Source organism: Podospora pseudoanserina, chromosome 1, assembly GCF_035222485.1.
Source record: "Podospora pseudoanserina strain CBS 124.78 chromosome 1, whole genome shotgun sequence".
Lineage (NCBI taxonomy): Eukaryota > Fungi > Ascomycota > Sordariomycetes > Sordariales > Podosporaceae > Podospora > Podospora pseudoanserina.
This window is the reverse complement of record NC_085920.1, coordinates 857,950-874,806: the sequence shown is the minus strand read 5'-3', so window position 1 is coordinate 874,806 and position 16,857 is coordinate 857,950. Positions and strand designations below refer to the sequence as shown.

Below are 16,857 nucleotides of genomic sequence, written 5' to 3'. Positions count from 1 at the left end.
CCAGAAATATGGACCCGTTGGTCAACGTCCTGAACAGGGGTCGATACACTTAACTGTCAAGACATCATGCCAATCTGACATTTGCATTTCATATTGAATTTCAGGTGGACTTACACATTCATAGTCGCTCCTTTGACCAGTTTCACACTGATTCGACATTTTTCAGTTCACTCAATGGGTGATCTCAGGCGATAACACCTGGTCATCATGTCGAGCCAGTTGGCGTCCTTGTGGTATAGAAACCATTTACACAACACAACACTTTCGCGGTTTTGAACGAGTTCACAAGCTAACCATCTCATCATCTCATGACAGCGCCGTTACCTCCTTCCTTTGGCTCATCAACAGCGTGGAGGATCATCAAATCATCGGTAACAAAGTCTTTCATCCCAAAATCGTTCAACAATTCATTGACAAAAGACCAGAACAACCCCGCCTCTCATCAACCCTCATCCTCCTCATCGCCTCCCTCACCTCCTACGCCACAAGCCACTTCTCCGGCTGGCTCCCAGGGGCCAACGGCCGCTTCGATGATGAACTCGGCCTCTCCTCCACCGGCAACAAAACCAGGCCAATATCCCAACGGAACTTCCCCAAGAAACCACGACGGTACTTTGTCCTCATCCTGATCGTCTGCATCATCCTCCGACTGGAATCCTTCCACCGAGTCACCGCCGACTTGCAATGTTCCAAGCCCGGGCTGGAAGCCTTTCTTCCGGTTCTCATTCTTGCTTATCAGCTGTACTCTTCTCCTCGCCGACCACGCACCTTTGACGAGGAAAGAGATGACTTCACAAGGACAATGTATGAGGCCATTCCCGATTTTTTGGCGAGGTCGTTGTACATCCTTGTTCCTTCTACGCTCTTGATTTCGTTTGGAGCGTACTTGGCTTTGATCTCGGAGCCTAGGTCGACGCTGTTTTGCTCGCCACAGCACGACTGGGCGAGGTTTGTGGTTCTGGTTCAGTGGGCGGGGGTTGTTCTTGATGCGGCGATAGTTATTATTGCCTGGAGAATTCTGGCCTGGGCTAGAACCACCAAGTCGAGATTGAGGACGTTGGCGGGAATCTTGCTCGTGTCTGGCCTAGGAGCTGGCATTTTTTGGGGGTTGAGTGGCGATGGAGTTGGGAGTGATACTCTGTTTTGGTTCGATGTCGTTATTGATGGGTTGACGCTTGCAACCTTGCTGGTATCCAGCAGTCTTCTTGCACCCGAGGGCGGGGCTGTGCTAGGTTTCGCCGGAGTTGTCACCTTCATCACTGGGTTTCTCATATCAGTCCAGCGGGTCTGGACATTAGGGAGCTGGGAAAATGTTTCTGGCTGGCAAACATGGGGAGCGGTGGTGGGCATGTCAGCTGGGTTCACGTTTTTTCTGCACGCGACTGATATCAAAAAGGTGATGTTCATTCACAGGGCGTTTGTTATCATGGCTTTGATGGCCGTGGTGATCGCCGTGAGCATCTTCACCCCCATCAAGATGAGCAAGGGCATGGATAGCCATCCTTTGGGCAAGCTCATCTACGATTCAAGAGTGGAGTCGGACAGGTGGTTGATTCACGCAAGTTACAGCGATTCATTGCCATCGGCGGTACGGGAGTATGGGGAAAGACATTATGGGAGAGATCCGCCAAAGGGGTTCGACAGGTGGTGGGAGTTTGCAAAGCAAAAGAAGTCCCCAATCATCGACCACTTCAAGCAGATGGGTGACGATATCCTACCTTTTTGGGGGGTGCCACCGGCGAAGCTGAGAGAAGACACAAGAAAAGCAGCCAAAGAGATTGATATGGCGCTGCTTCAAATACAGAACGGGACGGCGAGGCACAACCTCCCTACCGAGAATCCATATCAAACCATCATGGATGAGCTGGTCGACTTGATCAACGATTTCGTGGAACATTTACCAGACCTCGAGATGGCAATCAATCTCAACGAGCGGCCGAGGGTGCTGGCACCTTGGGATCAGATTCAACGGCTAGCCACTGCTGGGATGAAGAGAAAGAAGGCCTCGAGCCTATTGCCAGGCGGCAGCTCGGGAGGCAGTGAATACGGAAAGAAAGACATGCCCAAGCCCAGGCTGACCGAGGCTGTTGATAAGGACGAGCTGCTCAAGAACGCCATGTCACCGAAAGCCCTTCGAGAATTGACATCCTTAAGCTGCCCCACTGGTACCAAGGTCAAATCAGGAGTTCACTGGGACATCCGCGATTTCTGCTCCTCCTGCGCCAAACCCCAATCCAACGGCCAATTCCTTACCAATTTTGGCCTCTCCCTCGAACTCTGCCACCAATCCGACCTCATGAGACTACACAGCTTCTACATGACTCCCGCCGAAGTCCCCCCCACCACCTCTCTCCTCCCCATCTTCAGTCGGTCCAAAACAGACAACTACGCCGACATCCTCCTCCCCTTATCACACCCTCCTCAAACCACCCCCCTTACACCCCCCAAGACCCCCCAACCCTGGTCCAAAAACCACCAGAAACTGTATTATCGCGGCTCCATCTCCCGCCCCTATTCCGACAAACCCCTCCTCCGCGGCGGCCAAGAGGAACGCCTAGTCCACCTCACCAACCTCCCCCCTTCCTCCTCTTCCACCACCACCACCCGCCTCATCCTCCCCAACCAATCCCGCTCCCGCGCCCACTATCGCTCCGTCTCCACCCCCTACCTCAACACCCTCCTCCCCTTCGACACAGCCTTCACCTCCTACTCCCCCTGCCAACAAACCCCCTCATCCTGCCCCCTCGACTTCCACCACCTCACCTCCTCTTCTTCCCCCCCCGATCCCTTTTCTAGTCGATACATCCTCACCCTCGACTCCTCCACCTCCCCATCCCCATTATTCCTCCCCACCCTCTCCTCCCCCTCCAACGTCCCCTTTTTGTCGACAATCTTCAAGGAGTGGTACACGGACCGTGTCCTGCCCTGGGTTCACTTCGTCCCGGTAGACATCCGCTTTCACGGCCTGCACTCCACGCTCGCGTATTTCACCGGGATCCAAGGCCAGACTAAAGAGCATGGGTCGACAGACGGGAAGTGGATCGCCGAGCAGGGTGCTAAATGGGCTGCTAGGGCGTTGCGAAGGGAGGACAGGCAGGTGTATCTGTTTAGGTTGCTGCTCGAATGGGGAAGGTTGGTAGATGATGGACGGGATGAGGGGGGATTCAAGATTTCGTCGTCGTAAGGGTTAGATTAGCGGACGGTATGGTATATACACAGGTACAACGTTGTAAATAGACAGATCACAAAAAAAAAAAAAAAGCCTGTATAGAAAAAAAGTCTTCTATTCTGAATCAAATTCACCCTCTTCTCCTGCTTTCACGAGCAACCTCCACGAAAACAGTTTTCGCTACCCACACCAAAACCACAAAGAACAAAAAGTGTATAAACATTACGAAACCCCTCCTCTCCTCCTCTCTCACCAATCATCATCATCATCCTTCTTAGCCATGGCCTGCTTCCTAGCCAACAACGCCTCCGCCAACCCCCCGGCCAAACTGGGAGTCGGCGTGTTACTCCTGCTCGCCGAGCTGCTCCCCCCTTCACTTCCATTCAGACTCATCCCACTATCCCTCGCCTGCAATCCAACCGGCTTCCTGCTAGCAACCGGTCTCTTCGCCGGAGGCTGAGGAGCGCCCGGTCTAGCCGGGGGAGGAGGGGGTGGTCTGGGAGCCGCAACGGGGGGAGGTGCCTGCTCCTCGACATAAGCGGCGGGAACCCACGCTTGCCCCGCGTCTGTCTTTGCTAGCCACCAACCTGGACACAATAAGTTAGTATGACGCCAGAGGCGGGAAAGAAAGACGAGGAAAAAACTAACCATTATTCTCCTTTTGCACAATCTCAATGAGCTGCCCGGTAACGATCGACATCTCATTTTCCTTGGTCCCGGCAAAGTCGTACAGGACCTTGGCCATAATCTTGGGCTTTGCAGCAGGCGGGGCAGGCGGTGGAGGAGGCGGAGCGCGGGTGGCAGACGAGTTGGACTGGTTGCGGGTATGGGTAGGCAGACTGACCGCAGCTTGAGCGGCCGCAGGTGTTGGTACCGGCCGTGGTGTCGGCACCGGTCTAGAAGTAGCAGCGGGAGTAGCCGCCGGAGTGGTAGCAGCAGAAGCACCTGGCCGAGGCACAGGTCTGCGGTTGTTAGTGACTCTCGATGGTCTGCCTCCTGGTCCGCCGGGCCTGATGAGCTTGCCCTTGGTGATTGGCTTGGGAGGGACAGGCTTGCCCTTGGGCGTCGGCCGCGAGACAGAGTTGGCAGGCTCTCCTTGCGAGGTGTGCACAGTGCCGCTCTTGTAAAAGTCAGCCTGGGTGGGTGCGTCCTTGAGCACCTTGACCAGCTGCATCTTTCCTGGCTTCTTGGCGTACTCGATCGTGTCGGCAATCTTGAGGTTGAAGCCAGCAGGCATCACTCTCTTCATCTGCGTAAACATCTCGGTCTTGAGAACACAGTTGAGAAGAGGATCCGCTTCTTGCTGGGAGCCAACGCCCAGAGAGAACCAGTCATCCCGGGCTGTTGAGGCACCAATGAACTTGATGGCGCCCAATGGAAATGACTTTTCTACCACAATCTGGGGCTGGTTCTGAACAAGCATCTGGGCAACAACATAATATTTGCTGTTGGTGACGATGATGATTCTCGGGCTGGCCTTGCTGGATCGACCAAACTTGGTCTCCAGTATCTCTCCGCGGCAAGAAAACACGACCTTTTCGTTGCTAGAGAGGTTGATCGACTTTCGGATGTGAGCTCCAGGTCCCTTGCTGGCGTTGATACCCAGGTAATCACCCAAGAACCGTCTGGAGCCCAGGATGCTCATTCTTCTCCGTTCCTTTCGACCTTGCAGAACCCTGTGGCCTTCATCCCGGAGCTGCAGATATTCGGCACCGACCCGCTTCTTTCTCCAGAATCGCTGGATACGGGTAGCAGCCTCTGCCCTGTATGCCAGATATGCACGCCACATGCGCTGGATACGGGTTGCCATGTTGTGCCAGTACCGATCGCGCATATGTTCAAGGGCAAAGAGAGTCTCGGGGGACTTGATAAAGGCCTTTGTAACACCAAGCTGCCATTCCTCCTGCGGAATACTAGTGTCCTTCAGGATCTGTTTGGTCGCCGCTTCATACGAGCCCTCCCACGTGTACTCGCCAGCGTACGAGGTGGCAGGCGACAGCAGGAAGAATCGATCCACAAACTTTTCAAAAGACTGACGGTATGCAAAACCAGCACGACGAATTCGTACGTTCTCCTGCAAACCAAGGTACTTGATCTGATGCAAAACATTGGGGACGGTGTACTCGGTGGGCGATTTGTTCTCGTTGGGCTTGATAGTGCGGATGTATGATGGCTGACATTTCATGAGCGTATCCACCAAGGCGTTGGCCGAAGTCTTGATCCTATCACCGGCTGTTGGGGGTTGCTTTCTGTTGTCTTGGTCAACCTGGTTGGGGAAGAGCTCGTGTACAAAACGATTCTGACTGGCTTGGAACATGTTCAGGAGGCCCTTGAGAAGGAGATCCTTGTTCTTGTCAGTGATGCCGTCCACGGTATATGTCACATCACCAGCATAGTGCTTGATGATGAAGTTGCCCTGGCGAGGAGTGAGATGGGCATTCGACATGCCGTTGATGCTCTGCATGAAGGTGCGATCGCAAGCGGCAGGGTCGGCGTGGGCAGTCTTGGTGGCGTCCTTCATGGCAGAAAAGATTCCCGGAGGCCTGATAGACTCGATGAGATCGCACACAATCTTGTTGTCAAAATACTTGATGGGTGTCCACTTGATCTGCTCTCTCGCGTACTCCTCCTGCTCGGCCTTGAGTGTGAGCTGAATGAAGATCTGTTGTAGCTTTTCGTTGACGTAGTTGATGCAAAGTTGTTCGAAACTGTTCTTCTCAAAGATTTCGAACCCATAAATATCGAGAATGCCAATGGAGTTGGAAGTAGCTTGTCTCGCTTTCAGAGACTGATTAATCCGTTCCACGATCCAGTCAAACAAGTTGTTGTAAATGGCCTTGGCCAAGGCATCTCTGGTAGCCGTTGCCTGGGCCACGTTCGAAGGCGATTCGATTACTTCACCGTTCCGTGGTGTCAGAATGCGAATGGTGATGGCGTGTACAAGTTTCGCCGGATCAACTTCGAGGAGATAGGCCAAAAAGTCCACCACAGACTGATCAGAGACAGTCGCATAGCCATCATCGCCTTCCCGGAACACCAGGTTGCCCGTCCACAAAATGGCGGCCAACATGCGGAAAATGTTGTCCTGTTCTGCTTGGGAAAGGCCAATTATTTTCATGGCGTTGAGCGTATCCTGGTACTCGGCCAAATCATCAATTCCGTCCACATTGAAGCACTTTGATTTGCTGGTGTAGAGGTATGTTTCTGGCTTTTGGATGCCAAACATTTGGCGGTAGTTCTCAGAGGCGCCCTTGGTGAACTGGTAGAAAATGTGAAAGTTGCGCTCGTTGGTAATCTGACCCACGACGCGCGACTTCTCGAGGAGGTAGTTGGTGATGTCGGCGCCAACTGGTTCACCCTGTGCGTTGAAATGGATCTGCAAGTACTTTCCGAACCGAGAAGAGTTGTTGTTCCGCAGTGTCTTTGCGTTACCAAACGATTCGAGCAAAGGATTGGTAGCCAAAACCATGTCCTTGATCTGTTGAATATCTCCTCCTGCCTCACCCCCCGAGACGTTCGCGATGTACTGCATGATGCGCTTGGCCGCCTCTGTCTTGCCAGCACCAGATTCACCCGAGATAATCACACACTGGTTCTCCTTGTAGGCCTTCATGTTGTAGTAGGCAGATTCGGCAATAGCGAACACATGTGGTGGCATCTCCAGTCTGTTTTTTCCCCGATAGCTGTTGAGGACCTGGTCGGTGTAGATACCGAGATCCCGAAAGGGGTTGACGGATACCAACACATGGCCAATGTAGGTGTAGATCTGACCGCCCTCGAATCGTTGCTTGAGATTGTCGTTGATGGCCTCGTTCGACACGGTACGCAACAGGGTCAAGTCGGAGACACCAATTTCCTTCTTCTTGGTGGTGTCGTACGTCGCCTTCTTTGGCTTGGCTGAGCTGGAGGCTCCGCCAGCAGAGCGCTCGGCCCGCGCAGCCTTGTCTTTCGCGCGTCTCGTTATACCCTGGAACGACGGGCGTGGTTAGTGAAGCTATTCACGAGTTTGGACGGGGCAGAAGCATGCCGGCCCCGGCTCCGAAAGCGCAAGCTCCGAAGGCCGTGCTCGTGGTTGCTGGTGCTCACCATGGTGGGCGTGTCATGCAGATGCGACTCGAAACGCCAGGAGATGGGGTTGGATTGTAAGAATGATCACGGTTGCGGGCCGTCAGGGCAGGGCCGCAAGATGCGCGGACAACAGTAATAGGGGCAATGGGCGAGTCCCGTAGTGGCTTGGAAGATGTTGCAAAGGAAGTGGTGGTGTTTGGAAAGTAGTTAGCAGCTGCTTTCCACAAGTGCCTTGTCTCCTTTTCCCAAAGTCCGAGGATCCTTGACAGTGTGCAGTGGTGCCTGACAGTGACGAAAGCCCGCCAGAAATTGGTGGGGTTGTTGCTGTTGGCGGGCAGTGGAGGGAGCTGCCCAATCACAGCAGCCCATTTCAGTAATAAGCCCCGCCACAGCACTCGTGTCGCGATATGCTCAGCCACACCACACACCTCAGTCCAGCAGGTTTGCGTGGAATCTCCATTCTCACCAGAAACTGCCACGCAAGCCGAGCCACGCCAATGCAAGCACTTTATCTCTCACCGCGCGTGACCTGCCAGACGCCGCTCCTCACCGTTGATAGCGACCCGGGGAGAGAGACTATGGCACGTCGATTCTACACTAACATATGCCCCATCATAGCCTCTCAGACTACGAAACTGCACCCCACGAGAAGCCCATAGTACAGTACTAAGTAGAGTCCACTGCCATAATTGCTAATCTCTCAGACCTTCTTTCATCTGAAGAGGCTCACCATGACACAGGTGTGCCCTGCAGAACTACTCAAGATCCTCTCCACTTCGTTTGCTGGCTGACTCTGGATTTATTCGGCGGTGTCAATCCACGAAACCTGGATCCAGAAAACCGTCAGAACAAGAACTCGATAATGGACACGGACGAGGAGACTCACTCTTATACCCAGCAGCTGTCCCGAGGGTCTGGCTCAGTGCCTCTCGGTGCTGTCTGGCGTTCAAAAAAATCGTACGATTCCCCACGTGCGGCAGGACCCGGATCGTCTCGAGGCGCCCTCCAAGGCCAGGATAAGATGGTGTGCACCTGGCATGCCACGCGTTTGCAAACAAGCTTAAAAATGTGGATTGTCTTTTGAAGATCTTGATGTCTCAAAGAACATCCATAGATGCTTTCTTCAGCATCGCCGAGGGATATGCTGGTGTTGTTGTTGACTCGGATGAAGTGGCAGAAGAAAAAGGGTGAAGCCCCCCTCGACGACCAACACTCCTCACGTCTCCCACACCACACAATACCAACCAAACGCCCCCGGAAATATCTTTACTTTCTCCGAAGCTTTCTCTCTCCTTTTCTTCAGGCTTGTATCATTGCTTGAAGCGGGTGCCGGTACTGCGTAGCGGGACTAGGCCAGGGCATGTTTCAAGGTCTTGGGCTTGACGGCCATCCTTTCTCGATGCCGCAACCTTCCATCCGATTACGCCTGCATCTCGGTGTCGCAGAGCTGTCCGAGCTCTTGATGTGCAATCCCTCCCTGCACCTGTTCGTTTGAGGCTGTCGGCTAGCAGGGAGCTCTGAATGCATATCCGGTATTGGTGAGGCACCACAAGTCTGAAGCGCTCGTTCGAAGGAAGCGCCTTGTTAGAAACCAGAAATCCCATCCAAGATCGGCATGGGATTCTGTGCTACGTGAACATGGCGTTTGCCGCAGCTGGGCCTTTTGCAACATCCAACAAGCTCTTGATGATTGGCCACACGAGTATGGAATCAGCATTCAACAAGCATGGGCTATGGTCTGTATCTTGGGCCTGCTCGTGCCTCTCTCTAGGTCCCATGATGATCAGCCCGGACATGACAGCGACCTGGCATGGTGGTACATTTACAATCCACACTCCTTCAAGGACACATGCCTGGTCGACGTATCTGAACGAGCCCCAATGTGCTCACTTATATTTAGACCTTTCTAGCCGGACAGGGAAACTGGACAACAGGGTGTGGAACTTTATTCACTTCGGATGATAACTCACGGCCAAGATGTGATGTGATGGTTGATAACTGCTAGTTTTTCCTATGACCTAAGCATACATATCCGCTCAAAGCATGTGTAACCATTCAGGAGACGGCGGAATGGAGCACCTACATACCTCGGTGCGAAGATTATCGATGCAGAAATGCAAGTTCTGCAAGTCACAGAATGTGATGTCAAAGACAAAGAAGCTTGCTGATTGGTGATTTGGAATCGGCAACATGCGACGGCCTGGAGTGCTCGCAACGTGCCACACCCCAAAGCTGCCTAGCGGCCCGTGGCATCTCTCGGAACAAATCGAATTCGATGCTGTCGTTCGAGATCCCAGCCGTTTAAGCGCCCGCGAGGTCTTGGTATCAGAATGCCCATGCCTAAGAATAGGTCGCGGCCGCGGCCGCCTTCAACATTGTCTCTCGTCTTCTTTTTGTGATTTACTCTTTCAATTTCGGTCAACAACATCTGTTCTCTGGAGTTTCTCGACAGGTTTGAATACTTTCAACATCGACATTTCTTCAACCGTCCAAACGAACCAACAGCTCGCCAAGCCCAGTGCGGTGACCCCTTTCTCGCCCTTGGCAACAGGGCGTTCTCGACACCCCCTGTCAAAACCGAAACATCAGGGTCGCCTCCAAGCTCACCCCCGGTCAAAGCGCCTCTAACAGCTTTCGTCTCAACTTCTGCGCGCCTACCGCCACCAACTCCTTGCCATCTGATAGCAGGCCTCCCCAGAATCTCAGAACCTGACACAGCTCGGGCAACCGCGAAACCATCTCCTACGTCTGATCTCCAAGCATCTTCCCCAACTACGCTGCCGTCTTGCCCTCGCCGCCGACCCATTGCTGCCGCCTTCAACAGCCTGTCTTCTGGCCCCACTACGCGCCTGTCGTTGTACGCTGCTGCCCCCTTCAAAGACAGTTTAGGAGAATTCATCTGGAGGAGGCGAGCGAGGTTGCCAGAACCAGTCTAGACGTTTCAGACTTTAACGCCTCTGCTGCTGGAGGAAGTGACTTGTGAGAAGGGCACGGCTTTGGTTGCTGCCGTGACCTCGCCAGGCCCCCTACCCTTGCCCGCCCTCCACTCTGCCTCCACCCTCACCAAGTGGCCCCCTGCTGGACCGCCTGGTGTTTGTGTCCGTGTGCGCTGTGGTAAAGGGTAGTGTTACATCACATCTTGGTTCCTTCTTTTTTTCCTTCCCCCTGTTTCCTGGGACCGTCTTTTATGACCTTCCCACCACCCACTTATCGCCTGTTTCTTCCCCTTCTCTCCCCCTCTCCTTCGTCGTCTCCCTCATTCGACGAGGTAAAAGAAACGAGCCCTCCTCCGCGAGCGACTCCCGTTACTGTCCTTCCTTTCACTTCAGCTGCTGGCTCAGAATCGCTCTTTTATTCCTTTTTTTTCTTTTTCATATAGCAGACTTTTAGTGTTTGTCTTTATTTGTTCTACTACCGCCGCACTATCGGGTCTCCTAGTTGGTGGATATACATACACATCACACGATTTGGGAGGTGTTAATAATCAAGAGGAGGGAATAGAGGAGAATATCAAGGGTGTGATTTGGACTCGAAAACCACAGCCGCGCCTCATTCCGCTGCCAGACACATACCGAAGGCTACAGAGCCCATAGTCGACGTCACCACGGTCGCAGGTCGACATCACAACAGATCCTATACCTTGAGTGTGTCCTTGTAATAGGTCAAGAGGGGGAAACCAGTCGTCAAAATGGGCGGGCTAGTTCCACTGCTGAAGAAGCAGCTCACGGGGTCGAAGATTCTCTTTCACATCCTCTTCTGGACGTTCCATTGGGGCATCTTCGCCTATGGATGGTATGCTTTTTCAGATTTGTTCTCGGGAGGTGTTGGTCGAGTGGAAAGGGGTTGAGGAAATGGTGGGAGGATACTGAGCTAACGGTTGTGCTGTTTAGGTGGAAGCAAGCAGCTGATGCCCGTTTGGCGGGTCTCAACACGCTGCAATACTCTGTGTGGCTTTCTCGTGGTGCTGGTCTAGTATTGAGTGTGGACGGTATGCTTATTCTGCTGCCCGTCTGCAGAACTATCATGCGTTTCATCAGGCCAAAGATCAAGTTCATCCCACTCGATGAGAATATCTGGATGCACAGGCAGCTTGCCTACTCTATGCTGTTGTTCACCATCATCCACACAGCTGCCCATTACGTCAAGTGAGTCTGTCATAAATTGTGAATAAGAGCGTTTTGAGCTGACAGTGTACAGCTTCTACAATGTCGAGAAGACCCAGATTCGTCCTGTAACCGCTGTGCAGATTCACTACGTTCAGCCCGGTGGTGCCACTGGCCACGTTATGCTTCTCTGCATGCTTCTGATGTACACAACCGCCCATCACCGCATCAGACAACAGTCTTTCGAGACCTTCTGGTACACTCACCATCTGTTCATCCCATTTTTCCTCGGTCTGTACACCCACACCGTCGGGTGCTTCGTCCGTGACACAGCCGACGCCATTTCGCCATTTGCCGGTGATGAGTACTGGGAGCACTGCATTGGTTATCTTGGCTGGAGATGGGAGCTCTGGACCGGTGGCTTCTACCTCATTGAGCGGTTGTACCGTGAGATTCGTGCCATCCGTGAGACCAAGATTACCCGTGTTGTCAAACATCCGTATGGTGAGTAACAACTCTGCCCTGATATTGAGAATCTGACTAACAATCGTCAAGACGTCGTGGAGATTCAGTTCAACAAGCCTTCCTTCAAGTACAAGGCTGGCCAGTGGCTCTTCCTCCAGGTTCCTTCCGTCTCCAAGTATCAGTGGCATCCGTTTACCATCACCTCCTGCCCATACGACCCCTATGTCTCTGTTCACATCAGACAGGTTGGTGACTTCACTCGCGAGCTCGGCAACGCTGTCGGCGCTGGCGGCATCCACGCCAAGCTGTATGAGGGTGTCGACCCCTTGGGAATGTACGACGTCGCTCTTGCCAACGGCCAGAAGATGCCCGCTCTCCGCATCGACGGCCCCTACGGTGCCCCCGCCGAGGACGTCTTCGAGAACGAAATCGCCGTTTTGATCGGTACCGGTATCGGTGTCACCCCCTGGGCCTCCATCCTCAAGAACATCTGGCACTTGCGCAACGGCCCCAACCCCCCCACCCGTCTCCGCCGTGTCGAGTTCATCTGGGTCTGCAAGGACACCAGCTCCTTCGAGTGGTTCCAGACCCTCCTCCTCTCCCTCGAGGAGCAATCCGCCGAGGCTGCCCGCGTCCCCGGTTCCAGCGGCGTCGAGTTCCTCAAGATCCACACTTATCTCACCCAGAAGCTCGACATGGACACCACCCAGAACATTGTGCTCAACTCGGTCGGCAGCTCGGTTGATCCCCTGACTGAGCTCAAGGCGCGGACAAACTTTGGTCGTCCCAACTTTGGCCGCATCTTCCAGAGCATGAGCGAGGGTATCCAGAACCGGACTTATCTCAACGGCCTCGAGGGCAACATGAGGACGACGGTCGGTGTTTATTTCTGCGGTCCCTCGGCTGCTGCTCGTGACATCAAGAAGGCGGCCAAGGCTGCCAGCAGCAGTGAGGTGCGCTTCCGGTTCTGGAAGGAGCACTTCTAAATGTACATTGACATTGACCTGACACATCAATAATACGGAATTTTTCACACCGACACGTCGGCGTACGGGTGTACGATCGAGGTTTCTGGATGGGATTTTGGTGACTGGGCTTTCAGGCGGCAAAACTATGCTGTCCTCGTGCCGAGGAAAAAGATACACCAAGTCACACGAGAAACCAAAACTCAAGAAGGGCTACGACATCACTCACCAAAGATAACGTCTTCCCTTTTTATGTCAATGGAATTAGGGGATGGGAACAGAGATGATGAAGATGATTAATTTTAGCGGGCACCTTTATGTGGATTTTTTTTTTTATATTTGTTTGTTTTTTTATTCTTCCCATGGCGCATCTTTGTTGGATATACCTTGTCAAAATGAAAGTATATATCACACATACATGACTGAATTGCAAAGCCAATTTTACATACCATACATGAAAGAAAACAGTGTCTCTGTACAACTTTGCTAATGATGAACATGACATGTCCAAGACGAAACAAAACGGCCAAGACTTAGCCGCGTGGTTCGACACTTGAAGCACAAAGTGTCACAGAACAGACCCACGTTATCGCTGCTGGGTTTACATAATTGGCCGAGGACAAGATGGGACAATAGACTGACAGCGGCGGGTAGCTAGGACACCGGATGGTCTTTTCGCCGAACACGCAAAGCATAACGAATGGCTGGTTGGCCAGCTCCTTTGATATATTCCATAATGTTACCGTGGGCAAAACAGCAACGTCAGAATGAACGGTAACATTCGAACAAACAAAAAAATAGATTTAAACGATATAGCAAACAAACAAACCAAGACAACAACTACTATCCAATAAACGCCTTTTTGCCTTTCCCACCCTAGAGCTCCTCCGGCCCCCCCTCTTGATCACCCCCAAACGACTGCTTAATAGCAGGATAATAAATCGTTTTATCAATATGATAGGGTTGCCAAGCCACCCCCAAGCCCCCAGTCGTTGACTGCCACCACTTCTTGAGAGTCTCCTTCTTCAAACCCGACCTAACCTTGGCTGGCGCCTTGGGATCCTTTCTATGTCTGGCAATCTCCAACTCCAGCTCCCTCTCCTTCCTCTGGATCTCCTCCAGTTCCTTCTTCTCCCTTGCCTTGGCTTCTCTCAGCTTCTTTTCCCTAGCCTCTTCCCTCTCTCTCTTTCTCCTCTCTTTCCTGGTCTCCTGCTCCCGTCTGGCAGACTCTTGGGCTGCCTCGAAAGCCAACCTCTCCTCTTCTTGTCGACGGAGTTCCTCTTCGGTAGCACCGCCAAACCAGCCATACCAATTCGGCTTGACGTACTTCTTCCACTCTTCGCCTTCCTTGACCTCCGCTTCAACGCCTTCCCGTTTGGCCTTGTCCTTGTCACCCTTAAAGACAGGCAGCTCCTTGGCCTTCTCGGTAAGCAGCTCAAAGTAACCAGGCGTGTGCTCCTCCCAAACCTCCGGGCCTGGCTCTTCTCCCGCACGAGTCCACGACCTCTTAAGCGTCATCCTCCTACCGTTGGGACCCAGAGGAGCAGGAGTGATAGGGCCGGGGAAGATCTTGTCAATAACCTTTGTAACTTCGATATCATCCGCATCCTCTTCCAGCTCCTTCTCCTTCTCCTTCTCCAGCTCCCTTGCTCGTCGCCTAGCCCGCTCCCTAGCCTTTTCCTTCTCCGCCTCAAGCTCCTTGTGCCTCTTCTCATAGTCACCTCCGCCGCCGAACCAAGGCACGGTGTACGAATGCCCCTCGAAACTTGGGACCGTAATCTTTTGTGTGTAAACTGTCCCCTCGTAACCAGAGTGTCCAATCACCCAGGGTTCTGACGGCTGCAACGATGGGAGCTTGAAGCCCAGCGCCCCCAAGATGGTGTACCAAACCGCGGACAACAAGTACATGACAGCCTTTGCAACATTTGATGCCGCGGTTAGGAGCCAAATGATGACGTCGAGGATGAGAATAACCACAAGTTTAGCCAAGGCTAGACCCAACTGGGGGATGATCCAAAGGACGGGCGCAAAACGAGACAGGAGGTACAGCATGAGGAAGGAGACGCCCAGCTTGACGAAGCGATCCCACCACTTCTTGAACCAAAGGGCGTCCTTGTATCGGAGCCATTCGAGAAGGGTGGGAGTGCCCTCGGCGCCCAGACCGCGCGGATCAGTGCGGCCCTGGTAGTACACCACCTGACTCTTGAGCAGCGTAGAGATGGACTCTCCCTCCGTGCTCGTCTTCAGCCTCGGGTCGATTTCGCCCATCAGCCCGTACCTCTCGCACTTGGGCCAGACAACAATCTGCACCTTGGCCAGGTACGGCGGCGACCTCCAGACGGTGTCTCCCAGGCCGGGCTTGGAGTCCCAGGTTGGGAACCCGCCGTACTTCTCCACCTTCTTGTACAACAAGCTGGGGAAGAAACCGAGCACGGCCCAAAGAACACCCCAGAATCCTAGCTGCTTGGTCTTCTCCCACAACGCATACGTAGGGCGGTAGTTTGCTGGGTCTGACTCGTAAATCAGATTCTCTTTTACCCATTTTTGCTTCTCCATCCCTTCGAGGCGGGCAACGGCGAGTGAGGACTCGTGATAGACTCTATCGTCGACATTGTTTTGGTCAATGGCCCACGCCTGACCCAGGAATGGGGTAGTAATCCGGAAGATACTCTTCGAGTGAGCCATATGCAATGACAAGAACCCAGCTTCGGAGACAATGTCGTGGATCTTTTGATGAAATCCCCAAAGAGACTTGACCCGACTGTTGTTAAAGTTCCGGTCCATCAGCTTCAACAGCGGGAGCAACAAAGTTGTGATTTGAATGCTGAGCTGGTCAACATGCTCCCAGAACTTGGGAGTGAGCTCCTGGTTACGCATATACATGTCGATGCATTCCGACCGAAGCCTTGTGCGCCGGTAGCCTAAGTTATGTCATGTCATGTCAGCCATGTTCCCCCCTTGATTGAAAAAAAAAAAAAAAAAAAAAAGGCAACTCACCTTCACCGAACTCCAAAGCCTTATCAGATGCCTCCAACATCGCTCTCGACTGCTCATCAGCACCAAACAACAAATCATCAAACACCTGCCGCTCCAAAATCTTCCCAATCACCCCCGCGACAACCAACTTCCTCTGCACCGCCTTGGATAACATCACATCCCATCCCCCCTCAAACCCATTATCCTGCCTAGCCACCTGACTAATAAACCAAGCCAGATTCTTCGTGCTCCCCACCCCGCCCGTAGTCCACACCTTATCAATCATCTTCACATCCAGTATATTCCCCCCATTCGGCACCTCCTCCCCAAACCCCAGCCCCTCCCCAAAGTACTCCTCCGCAAAGTGCGAGGCCTTGAGGTACAAATCCTGCCACACAGCCCCAAACCACTCATTCCCCGTCTCGGTCCCATCCTGCGGCATAGGGAAATTAAACCTCAACCTCGTCGGCGCCCAAGCCCCCAACAACTCCCTCCCCACATCCCTCCCGCACGGCCGAACCCTCACCTGCCCCTCGACAACCTCCTCCAACCAACTCCTCACCCCATCCAACACCCTCCCATCCTTGGCCGCATCCGCCGGGTCCCGCTGCGGATCCCCATGCACCTTGACAAGCGGCTCATGAATAGCAAGCTTCTCCGCCCTCTGGTTTAGCACAACCGGGTCAGCGTCGTTGTTCCGAAACACCTTCTTCTGGCTCTCCGAAAGCTTAGGCTTGACGCTCGTCTCGAGGTCGCCGAGTTTGAACCGGAGCCGGTCCGGGATGTGGTATTTACTCTCAAGGATAGCCTGCTGGGCGGCCCGGTGGGCGTTCCAGTCGGCTGTGCTCATCTTGCTGGTGGTTCTCTTGCCAGTCGGGTCAGAAAAGCCACGCCTGCCTTGGGAGGGGGAGCGCCGGCGGCTTGAGCTGTCTGCCGAGCCTGCAAAGGTGATTCTGGCTCCTTCGGGGAAGGTTTGGTTTTGGGGAGTGGCACGCTGAGGGTTTGAGGGGGTGCGGCGGCGCTCGGGGGTTTTGCCTCCGCGGAGGTGGGGGGACTCGGGTGAGTCGTCCATGGTGGCGGCGGTTCTCAAACGAGGTTGTTGCAAGAATCG

At 53.5% G+C, this 16,857-nt stretch overlaps 4 protein-coding genes across 4 annotated transcripts; 2 read left to right on the top strand and 2 right to left on the bottom strand.

The window, feature by feature from the left end:
- The first annotated feature begins 44 nt into the window (after positions 1-44).
- QC764_102430 (uncharacterized protein) lies at positions 45-3,314 on the top strand. The gene is made up of 3 exons (XM_062941470.1): positions 45-233; positions 316-371; positions 426-3,314. The coding sequence occupies exons 1-3, from the start codon at positions 208-210 to the stop codon at positions 3,182-3,184; spliced, it is 2,841 nt and encodes a 946-aa protein (XP_062804325.1). The 5' UTR covers positions 45-207; the 3' UTR covers positions 3,185-3,314.
- Positions 3,171-8,785, bottom strand: MYO1_1 (class II myosin). The gene is made up of 4 exons (XM_062941469.1): positions 8,124-8,785; positions 7,256-8,063; positions 3,818-7,136; positions 3,171-3,756 (listed from the first exon to the last, which is right to left on the bottom strand). Exons 2-4 carry the CDS (start codon positions 7,256-7,258, stop codon positions 3,419-3,421), a joined length of 3,660 nt encoding a protein of 1,219 aa, XP_062804324.1. The 5' UTR covers positions 7,259-8,063; positions 8,124-8,785; the 3' UTR covers positions 3,171-3,418.
- QC764_102410 (uncharacterized protein) lies at positions 7,659-13,310 on the top strand. Its single transcript, XM_062941468.1, has 4 exons — positions 7,659-11,029; positions 11,128-11,382; positions 11,435-11,844; positions 11,896-13,310. Exons 1-4 carry the CDS (start codon positions 10,926-10,928, stop codon positions 12,789-12,791), a joined length of 1,665 nt encoding a protein of 554 aa, XP_062804323.1. The 5' UTR covers positions 7,659-10,925; the 3' UTR covers positions 12,792-13,310.
- A 55-nt stretch (positions 13,311-13,365) lies between these two features.
- QC764_0003030 (uncharacterized protein) lies at positions 13,366-16,818 on the bottom strand (the record flags this gene model as incomplete). Its single annotated transcript, XM_062939735.1, has 2 exons — positions 13,366-15,691; positions 15,768-16,818. The coding sequence occupies 2 exons, from the start codon at positions 16,816-16,818 to the stop codon at positions 13,647-13,649; spliced, it is 3,096 nt and encodes a 1,031-aa protein (XP_062804322.1). The 3' UTR covers positions 13,366-13,646.
- Positions 16,819-16,857: the final 39 nt, after the last annotated feature.

What these genes read in the sequence shown, in the direction of transcription:
- QC764_102430 (XM_062941470.1), top strand. Translation starts at nt 208, where the DNA reads ATGTCGAGCCAGTTGGCGTCCTTGTG. An exon ending in AGCCAGTTGGCGTCCTTGTG is followed by an intron (nt 234 to 315) that starts GTATAGAAACCA and finishes ATCTCATGACAG; the next exon opens with CGCCGTTACCTCCTTCCTTT. An exon ending in GGAGGATCATCAAATCATCG is followed by an intron (nt 372 to 425) that starts GTAACAAAGTCT and finishes ACAAAAGACCAG; the next exon opens with AACAACCCCGCCTCTCATCA.
- MYO1_1 (XM_062941469.1), bottom strand. An exon ending in TGTGCAAAAGGAGAATAATG is followed by an intron (nt 3,757 to 3,817) that starts GTTAGTTTTTTC and finishes TATTGTGTCCAG; the next exon opens with GTTGGTGGCTAGCAAAGACA.
- QC764_102410 (XM_062941468.1), top strand. Translation starts at nt 10,926, where the DNA reads ATGGGCGGGCTAGTTCCACTGCTGAAGAAGCAGCTCACGGGGTCGAAG. An exon ending in ACAGCTGCCCATTACGTCAA is followed by an intron (nt 11,383 to 11,434) that starts GTGAGTCTGTCA and finishes GACAGTGTACAG; the next exon opens with CTTCTACAATGTCGAGAAGA. An exon ending in TGTTGTCAAACATCCGTATG is followed by an intron (nt 11,845 to 11,895) that starts GTGAGTAACAAC and finishes ACAATCGTCAAG; the next exon opens with ACGTCGTGGAGATTCAGTTC.